The 10,890-nt window shown below is 30.5% G+C and overlaps 1 protein-coding gene across 5 annotated transcripts in view; it reads right to left on the bottom strand.

Annotated features, from left to right (window-relative positions):
* Positions 1–2,290: 2,290 nt before the first annotated feature.
* LOC129921435 (repressor of RNA polymerase III transcription MAF1 homolog) overlaps positions 2,291–10,890 on the bottom strand; it is a 106,766-nt gene continuing 98,166 nt past the window's right edge. For 3 of the 5 annotated variants that reach the window (XM_056003256.1, XM_056003257.1, XM_056003258.1), the window contains one exon: positions 8,173–8,374. In XM_056003256.1, coding sequence (XP_055859231.1) covers positions 8,311–8,374 — 64 coding nt within the window. In that variant the 3' untranslated portion in view covers positions 8,173–8,310. Of the gene's footprint in view, positions 2,651–8,144; positions 8,375–10,890 lie in introns of those variants that run through there. The other 2 variants (XR_008773524.1, XM_056003259.1) reach the window with 2 other exon arrangements.

The raw sequence follows: 10,890 nt of genomic DNA, 5'->3' as shown, positions 1-10,890 counted from the left end.
CACATGCATTACAGCTAATGATTAATCAGTTAGAAAACTATTGTAAACTATGGGATCTCAAGATTAACCTTTCAAAAACGAAGACAATAATTTTTGGAAATTTTAAAGTTCAAACACTCAATAATGAGGTTATAGAAACATTAAATCTACAAGAGAACTGACCAGAGGAATGGAAGAGTGTCCTATACAATTTGATTGCAGCGGTTGATGAAAATATGTTTTTAAATAATACAAACAGAGCAAGGATATCAGAAACTCGAGAAACCTATAAGAACCTGTCACATAATTTAGGTCCCACCACCATATAAGCAGGGTGGCGTTGTCGGAAAAACTCAAAAAATGAACTTTGAAGCGTGGCAACCCTTTGCCTTGACATGATGTCGCCAGACAACCCATGTACAAACTGTTTCTTTAGACACTACCCTTAGGAAAATATAGCTTTCAACTGGTATAACGACGTGGGTAGATCGTCCTATAACGGGATTTTCTCCTTTAATATATTGAAATACGAAAATAAGTACTTATTCAAAAAATCCCTCGGCGAAAATGGTAAGTCAAATTAAAAATTTGACACGTATGTGTCAAGTTATTTTATTTTCAGTATGTAAAATATTTAGGGTTTATTATTTCCATGTTAAACTTTCAAATCATGACATTAGCATAATTTTTCGAGCGAGAACGGAAACCCTTCATTCAACTTCATGCCTTACTGATTAGATCTACAAAGTTATTGCAGTTTATGCAACATGAACGTAAAAGAAGACATAATTCATTTCTTAGGCCAATGTCCTATTCTTCGTGAATTCCGACGAATATATTTTTTTCGAAAAATACCCCAATAAATTAAATTAACGATGTTTTAAATGGTCTCTACGGTTTGAAAAAGCTAGCAAATTCCTGCAGGAATGCCTTTATTTATAGGAATAGTTTCATGTAAAACGAAAAACAAAATTGTTGTTATTCAAATTTTAAACAAATATTATTTTATGAAAATAATTATAATGACTTAGGTATCTACTTTAAAAAAAAATATCAAAATTTAACTAAGAAACGTTCAATCTGGCAGACGGCAACCAAGCCATGTCATAATTTTTATATCTACCAAAATTGTAAAACCAAATTATAATAGAAATAAAATAAATAATAATAAAATAATAATAATAAAAATACAGCTGTGGTCAGTTAAAAAATATTTTTTTTCGGAAAAAATCTGAAAAAAATCTAAAAAAATCTTTTCTATAAGAAATGCATTGGTTTTTTTTTTTGCTAGAAGAACTGTATACTTAGCTTTATGCTCGAAGCAAATGTCTCGCGTTTGATGTTTGGATTTGTTATATCTCGGTTAACCAAACAAAATTAGCAACAAAACTAATAGTTGAAGTCAAATTGTTATTATAATTTTTTTTTCATGATATTGCCAAACAAATACTTTTAATTCTGATTTGCATTATTTTTTTTTTTAAACAGCTGTCAAAACATAGATTTGTTCCACGAAGTGCAAACTTTATGGAATTATTATTTTAATTGAATATGACGTTTAAAATTGCCGAAATTCGCAGGCTTGATCTTTGATGTCATTTTGAAGCGCCCGTAAAGCTAGTTCTACGAAGCGTACGCGAAGCTGAAGTCAAAGCGGCATTGTGAAGCAGGCATAATTCCTGTTATACAGTAGCGAGCAAAAAAAAAAATGCAAAAGAAAAAGAGGTTTAAAGAGTTTTGAAAAAGAACTAAGTTACCAAATTTGGCATATTGAAACTGTTTTATTTTCATTAAACAGAGTCAATTTGTGGAACATTTTACTCCAAAGCCATTATTTGGTCAAAAGTCTACCAAAATTCGCGTTCTTAGACGAGCAAAAAAATGCAAATGTTTTTATTGTTTGCATTTTTTTGGTCGCTAATGTACAATTGAAGGTTTATACAACACTGCTGTTCCTTAGTTGAGCACGTAATGGTTAAACTTACCGAAAATATTCCTTTATCGATTAACTTTCTTTATTATTTTAAATAAATTTTAAACTATTTTTTTTTTTTTTTAATAGGGGCTAAAGATTTTTTTTAATGAAATATTTAAGGTTTTGTATTCAATATTTTATAGAATCATTTATGTTAAAAAAAAAAACTTATAATTTAACTTTATTTTATAACCTGAGGATCGACATTGAATTACAAATAGAGTGGACAACCTCAATAATATGATGAAATATATGAATGCTTAAATAATAATGTTAATGTTTAGAGTAGCAAGCACTTAATTCTTAACGATGATTTTATTTATTTCAAAACGTCACTTATAATTTACTGATTTGAAACATGTTTATTGTATCAGAATGAAGAGTAGCATAAGTGAAAAGTATTTTTTACAATAAAATAGATTTTTTTCTTTTAACACAATTTATGTAGGTAAGTGATTAACACAAAAAGTCTGTTTTACATTTTTATTTCGTTTTTACATCGTGATTCGAAACAAAACCCTAAATTAATGTGCAGAAAATATAATAAAACAAAGAGTATTGAAGATTGTTGAAAAAAGGTTTGTTTTGGTGGCTCCAACGAAATTATAGCTTTCTTTAGATATTTTCCTCAGATATTTTCTTTAATATCCATCCTCTTCCATAGAAAAATCAGAAGTGTCTATACTGTACAATGAACTGAAAAAAAAAAACATAGTTAATATTAATGACAAAAGTTATCTGCATATACCGTAAATGTAAATAAAGCGCGGTTGGGAGTTGTAGCACACGTTATCAAGGAAGATCATAATATCAGTAGGAGTGTTTTTTTTGCATAGCTATCCGTATCCGCAGTGAGAGCAAAATATGTATAACAAAAACAACACGCAACTGCCGATAAAAGCAGAAGTAAAATCCAGAAATTCTAGTTATTTTTTGAAAAAATGTTGATAACTCTTATGTTATATCGTAAGTTAAATTACTTCCAGCTGATTTTACAGAATGGTTTAATAATTCTTTATAACAAGTATCTATTTCTTATTTCCTGACTTCGTTAAATGAAGGAAAATACAAAATCTACGAGCAAATATAAAATAAATTATTTCTAAAGTGTTGACTTTTTTCTGTACGTAAAGCGACTGGAAGCAAAAAAATACAGATGCGGCTTAGCATCTAAATCGTGCACTTTGTGATAAAAGCATGAAATTAACATCGTTGGTAGTACTCAATATAAGAGTTATTTTGAGATATTGTGCCACTTTGTATTCCATCGAGAAGGAGATACAAGACTTTTTATGAGTTGCACTCGATTTGTTGCATATCATAGTATAGGCAATGAAACATTTGTATTAATCATCATCATATAATTAAACGGCGAGCATGGTTTTTGTGGTACAAATTACCGGGCCCCCAAAAACCGAAGGGGCATAAATTATACACGGAACGAAAGAGAATGACGCGTAGATGTGCAGAATCACATTTTTTTTTACTTTTTATTAACTGAAATAACGAAATTAAACAAATTAAAATTCGATACAAAATAAAAAAAAAAAACAAAAACAAAACAAAAACAACTGGAATACTATTGGAAAATTTCCAATCGACTGGAATGAAATGTCATTCATGACTGAATGAATGAATGAAAGCATTCAGCGAAAATCAAAAAACATTAAGGTGGGTTCACATTGGTGCGTTGTTTTAAGATCGCACGTAAACTATGGTTAACTTTCATTGTTTTAGTTATCTAAGTTTAGAAAGTAAGATGTTTGTTTTATTACCATGAATTTTTTTGTTAAAATCGAATTCTATTAAAATCAAGTCTATTACTAAGGTCCAATCTTTTGTAAACACTTTTGATACCTTTTCTCCTTTTCTCTCTTGAAAGAACATAAGAATTTGTCAGCAATTACATGAAGCCTCAAGAGGCGCGACTCTTTTTAAACATAATGAGTGCAAAAGAGAAAAAAGATGAATGAAAAAATTATCTGACCGGAGAGTCGTGGGTCGTGAGTACGAGACTCTTTTTTGACGTTTCTTTTTCCACTTTTTCTTTTTTCAACATTCCCTCACATTTCTTTTTGCTTCTTGGTGCGATACAACAACAACAAATTTTAATTCAAAAGATAAATGTCAAATTTGAGTCCTTGACTAGAGGCATCGTGTAATAGTACGCGCCTCACAGAATGATTACACACCCGACAAACAATTTTGGTTCTATAAAGCTTTACAGATGCAATTGTTGCTTCTTTAAAGCATTATAGAAGCAAAATTGTTAGTAGGGCAGCCACACAAAAAAATATAAAAGTTCTGACCTGGGATTGCGACTAAATTTTTCATATAGCTTTTGGGTCGCTGAAACCGAATCCGAATTCCGTTTTGCTCCATCACGTCAGGTTTTCGAGATAAACTCATAAAATGTCACGAAAACAAAAAATTTGTTTCTCTGATCTGGATGTGCGAATATGTTAATCATATAGTTTTTGGATCACTGAATCCAGATTCGAAGTCAATTTCGCCCTATCACGTCAGATTTCTGGGATATCCTCAAAAAAATGTCAAAACCAAAAAAACAAAAGTTTTTACCTGCGGTTGCGACTAAATTTTTCATATAGTTTTTGGGTCGCTGAAACCGAATCCGAAGTCTATTTTGGCGTATCACGTCAGGTTTTTGAAATATCCTGAAAAAATGTCTAAACTCAAAAAATCTGACATTTTTTGAGGATATCTCAAAAACCTGACGTGATACGGAAAAATAGATTTCGAATTCGGTTTAAGCAACCCAAAAACTATATGAAAAACCTAGACACAACCCCAGATAAGAAATTTAATTTTTTTGGTTTTGACATTTTTTGAGGATATCTCAGAAACCTGACGTGATAGGGCAAAATTGACTTCGAATCTGGATTCAGCGAAAACTATGATTAACATATTCGCACATCCAGATCAGAGAAATTTTTTTTTGTTTTCGTGACATTTTTTGAGGTTATCTCGAAAACCTGACTTGATGGGGCAAAATGGACTCCGGATTCGGTTTCAGCGACCCAAAAACTGAAAAACTATATGAAAAACTTAGTCGCAACCCCAGGCCAGAACTTTTATTTTTTTTTTTGTGTGGCTGTGTATCAAAAGAAAATTCGAAAAAATAGTCAAGCCTCTTGAGGCTTCATGTAATAGCTAACTTTTACAGTTTCTTTACCATTTTACCAAGTTTTCACTTTTAGACGTTTACATTTTTGAATAAAAGTCACTAATATTTTATCGCCGCATGGCAAAGCGTTTTTCTTATGAGGTTCAGGGAACCTCTAGTTTTTCCAAAAAAAAAATAGCGGTAGAAAGAAATAAAAATTTTTTACTTTTGTAAATTTCCCACTTTTTAAGCCATTGTGGTTATACCTTTAACAAATTGTTTTTATACAAAAAAAAATATAGATTCCGCATTTTTTGTTTTAATTTTCTAGCCCGAAAAACCATACAAAAATGCGTTTGAAAATTTTCACTTTTTGAGCCAATGTAGTTAAAAGCCACTTTATGCAAAAAGTCAATGAGTCAACATTTTCAAACTCATTTTGTGATAGTTTTTTCGACCAAAAAATTAATAATAATGATGCAGAAAGCTTATTTTTTGGTTTGAAAACAATTTTTGTAGTTTTTTTCAAAAACAAATGGAGCTTGAAAGAAATAAATTTTTTTAACTTTTGTAAATTTCCCACTTTTTCACTTTTTAGGTCATTGTAGTTAAGCCTTAAAGCCTTAACTACATTGGCTCAAAAAGTGAAAAAGTACAAAAGTGAAAATTTTCAAACGCAGTTTTGTAAATTTTCGGGATGAAAAATTAAAACAAATGATGCAGAAAGCTTATTTTTTGGTCTAAAAAAACAATTTGTATACTCTTTATTACCAAACAATTGCGCTAATCAGAAAAAAAATCTTTTCACTTTTGTACTTTTTCAAAAAGTGGTTTATGTAGTTAAGCCTTAAGGCTTTAAAAGTATAACTACAACGGCAACTCAAACTCATTTTATGACAGTTTTTACGACGACAAAATAAAAAATAATGATGCAAAAAGCTTATTTTTTGGTTTCCAAAAAAATTTTTGGTAGTTTTTTCCGAAAATTTTTACAAAAACAAATATTGCTAGAAAGAAATAAAAAAAATTTAATTTTGTAAATTTCCCACTTTTTAGGTCATTGTAGTTATGGCTTTAACATGAAAAAAACGTTGTTGTGCGAAGTTGTTGTGAACGCACCTTTAATAAATGTGAAGCCTCAAGAGGCTTGACTCTTTTTTCGAATTTTCTTTTGATAATCATTCTGTGAGGCGCGTGCTATTACACGATGCCTCTTGAGTCAAAGACTCAAATTTGACATTTCTCTTTTGATTTAAGTATTGTTGTTGTTGTATTCCACCAAGAAGCAAAAAGAAATGAAAGGGAATGTTGAAAAAAGAAAGAGTGGAAAAAGAAACGTCAAAAAAGAGTCTCAGAATTTTGGCCCACGACTCTCCGGTCGGATAATTTTTTGTTTTATCTTCTTTCTCTTTTGCACTCATTAGTTTTGAAAAGAGGCGCGCCTCTTGAGGCTTCATGTAATAGCTGACTAAGTATCTGAACGCATTCATTAAAATTTTAATGGAAACCTTACCACAAATATCATTCCAAACTGGAAGTGCGATAAATAACGCCCTCTCCCTTCCGGAAATTTAAACTTCTACTAGCTAAGCTAAGACGAGAACCTACAAAGTATACAATGATGTGAATGACAAATTTGAGTGAAGTTGGTGGAAGTTGAATGATTGAATGACAAATTTGAGTGAAGTTGGTGGAGGTTGAATGATTGAATGATGATGAATTTGAAAGAATGGAACATGAAACAGGTTGAACTGAATCGGAAAATGCAAGGTGCAAACACAATGCCCTTAAGGCGATTACACTTTGCATTTTCTTTTTCAATACTTTTTTTACGTAGTTGAGTGCAGTTAAAACGTAGTTCAACAATATCTAAAGCATTTAAAAAAAAAAATATCAAAAAGTAGGTATATTATATATACCTGTGTATTTTGTCTTCAAAAAGTGTAGTTAATCGCAAAAACAAATACTATACAAAATAATGAAACTATTTTGGTATTATTATGTTTAAAGTTGTTGCAAATAAAAAAAATAAAGAAATTGGCGCTCGAATTTCGAGGGCGGGGTCGGCTAGTTTGTATTAATATGATTATGATATGATGATTTCGAGGTATTTTCTAACGCCCGATCGAATAAAATCAATACCAAAATGTCTGGACCATCATGTAAAAAGTTATTGGACTCTTTATGAATTGTCTTTTACTCAAAGAACAAGAGTCAGAATATTGCCAAGTACTCCTTGAAAAAAAGTGGTAGGTTGATGCAATTTCGTGTGGACGTTTCATATAGGTACCATAGAAAAAAATATTTCTAAGAAAGTTGGCCGCCTAGGTTTCTATAGATTTAATTTATACCTAAGGTGTTTAAAATTTTTAATAAAATACTTTTTTTTACATTTTGCATCAAGAAACAGATTTCAAATTTTTTTTTTACGAAAATGTGCAATAGCTTTGCAGTTTTTAAAGCGTTTATGTACTCATACAATTATTGTAGAAAATGATAAAAAAAAGAAATAAATTAAATTCGTTCAATCGTGGTTGTAGTAAACGAAAACATGAGATGATAAAATTTAAAATACATTGAACGAAAAAAAGCCAATATTTTATGAACTAGTTGCGATAGAACTTTTTTCTATCTGTTTTTAGAACAGTCATAAGTGTAGCTATCAGCCGTTTTAGGGTTGTCCATTCTCTATTGCACACCCCGTAAATATTCAGACATATTCTTAACCAGAATTCCCAGGGAAATGTTTTCGGGGTAGGGCCCCAATCGGAAAAATGGCGAAAATTTCCATTTTTTTTTGCTTTCCCATATTCTTAACCATAGAAGAACGAAATTCAAGCTAAAAAAATAATGAAATTTTAGGAACTTTTCAGTTAGGAGTTTTTTTTCAGAATAGGCCTGATTATGACGATTACAACTCAACTTCAACTTTTTGAATCGTTATACCTAAGAAACGGTGGGTGGGGAAAGAAACGGTGGGTCTTAGGAAAAAAGTGTCATGACACTTTTTATATATAATAATCTGGTCTACAATTCTTGCATTGAAAATTTTTTGATTAGACTTACCGTTTTGCTGAAAATCGTGAAAAACCAGTTTTTGTGACCTTTGACCCCCAGTAAATTTTTTTCCAGGCCTCGGATCGATGAGGACTTTTAAGATTAAATTTATGACGGTGTTTCCAACAATCCTACCAATTTTCAGCTTGCTGGGAATTAATGTTACCTCGGATGTCTAAATTGACCGGACTATAATGAAAATACAAAGTCTTGACGATAGATGCATTTTGGGTTTTTGTCTCCAAGTTGTGGGTGTCAATGAAGTTTAATATAAAAAAAGATAAATTGAATAAAAAGATTAAAAACACAATTTATTAATTTATTTTATTTTATTAAAAATTATTAAATAATTTTCACAACTTTAATTTATTTTATTTTTAAGACGACGCGTTTCGGAGTTTCTCACTCCATCATCGGGCTCGTGACGTTTGATGTTGTTGGGGAGTTGGGGCCAAGTTGTGTCTCTTGTTGTGTTGTTGTAATGTTTGGTATTTGTTATTATGTCTGTCTTCTTCCCTCTTTGTGTATTTGAATTACTGCTGTATTAAAAAGTATATTGTTTTTGATGGTTAGTTTGTCGTTCAATATGTTGTCCCGTTCTAATTGGTATGCTTTGAAGATCTCAAACTCTTCGGTTGCATCCAATGCTTTCCCTTTTTTATTAATTATGTGTAATGGTGTTAAATTCCTATCGAAGTTTGTATAATTATGGTTGTTGTCTATTAAATGTTGTGCGTATGTGGATTTAGTATTCGGCTTTGGTTTATGTTCTTGAAATCTTTCATAGAATGTTCGTCCAGTTTGTCCGATGTAGAATTTTTCACAATCGTTACAACATAATTTGTAGACTCCGGAACATATTTTAGTATCTGTTGATGATTTTGTTTTTAAAATGTTTTTTATGTTGTTATTTGTTTTAAAAGAAATGTTAATGTTGTGTTTTTTAAATTCGTATTGTATGGTTTGTGGTAGAATGTTAGTGTATGTTATTGATGTGTATTTATTTTCTGTTGGTGTAACATTTTTGGTGTTGTTGTTTTTCTTTTTAAGCTTTTTTGTATGTAATTTGTCTATTATTGTTGGGTTATATCCATTTACGTATGCGATGTGTTTTATGATGTTGAGTTCATTTTGGTAGTCATTTTGGTCCATTGGTATGTTGATAAGTCTTTCGATGAAAGCGTTGAAAGCAGCCATTTTATGCGAGTGTGGGTGGTGAGAGTCTTTATGTATTGTAATGTCTGTTGTTGTTGGTTTTCTGTATATTTTGTATTTGAATTTATTGTTGTTGTTTGTTATGTTTAGGTCTAAAAAGTTTATATTATTATTGTTTTCTATTTCAGCTGTTACTTTTATTTTTGTATTTATGTTATTGATATATTTTGTTAATATGTCTAGTTGTCTATGTGTTCCATCAAAGATGACAAATGTGTCGTCAACATATCTGGAGTATGATATTATTTTTTGTTGTTGGGGGTTGATTGTTGATAATAGAAATTTATTTTCAAAATGATTGAGATATATGTCAGCCATTAGTCCACTCAAAGGTGATCCCATTGCCAATCCATCATTTTGTTTGTAAAATTTGTTGTTGAATGTAAAATAGTTTTGTTTCATTATTGTTTTTAATATTAAGATTAGTTCGTTTATTTGTTGTTTATTGATTTTTGCGGTTGTAGTAAGGTTTTCTTTTAGTATGTTAATGGTTTCGTTTATAGGTATGTTTGTATACATGTTTGTGATATCAAATGATATCATTTTGTAACTTGGTAAAAGGTTTATGTTATTTAGTTTTTCTATTAGTGCTGTGTTGTTTTTAATGCTGTGATCGTTGTTTAATTTTATATTGTTTTTGATTATTTTTTGTAGTTTTTTAGCTACTTTGTAGCTTGGTGCTGTGGTGTAGTTGATGAGTGGTCGAATGGGTGTTCCTTGTTTATGGATTTTTGGGAGGCCGGTGAACTGAGGTGCTGTTGGATGTGGTTGTTTGAGTGTGTTTTTGTTGATATTAGGAAAAAGATTATTGCATTTATTTATAGTGTTATTTATTTCTTTGTTGTAGACTTTAGTGGGATCGTTCTTTAATATTTCCATATTGTTTTCGTGTAAGAAAGTGTTTGTTTTGTCAATGTATTCTTGTTCGTCCATTATAACTATTGTATTGCCTTTGTCAGCTTTTGTTATTATTGCTTTGTTGTTGTTTAATTTTTGTTTTATATTTTTAAGATTTAGTTTGTCTGTTTTATATTTATTATGGAGTTGTTTATTGGTATTGTTGGTTTTTAAAATAGATTAGATAGATTTTAAGATTCAAACTAGTCCAGTAATTTTAGGTTTTATCTGCGGAAAAATTCCTACTGGGCTGAATTTTGGTATACAGCTTAATGACGGCTTTGTTATGAAAATGTGAAAAATCGACATTGATATCGTGTCCGCGTTAAGAGTTATAGGGGTCAAAAGGTCACGAAAAGTTTTTCGCAAATATCTCGCGACCTATTGATCGGAGGTCATCAGAGGTTATATAAAAATTGATGGTGGTGAAATTATCCACAACATATGCCCAACACATTTTTCTGTGAAATGAACCGTTTCGCGAGTAAAGCGCAGAGAAGGTGACTAGAATTCACTCACATACGAAAAAATACATATTTTTGGTTTATTTTGCTTGATTTTTGAGGTTTTTATCGAAGTAGCTTAAATTTTTTAAGTTTTATTAACTTATCTTATTACGTAAATACGAATTAACTTAAAAAAA

This window comes from Episyrphus balteatus, chromosome 1 (assembly GCF_945859705.1).
Source record: "Episyrphus balteatus chromosome 1, idEpiBalt1.1, whole genome shotgun sequence".
In the NCBI taxonomy this organism is placed as follows: domain Eukaryota; kingdom Metazoa; phylum Arthropoda; class Insecta; order Diptera; family Syrphidae; genus Episyrphus; species Episyrphus balteatus.
The sequence above is the reverse complement of the archived record's forward strand: the minus strand, read 5'-3'. Positions and strand labels throughout refer to the sequence as shown.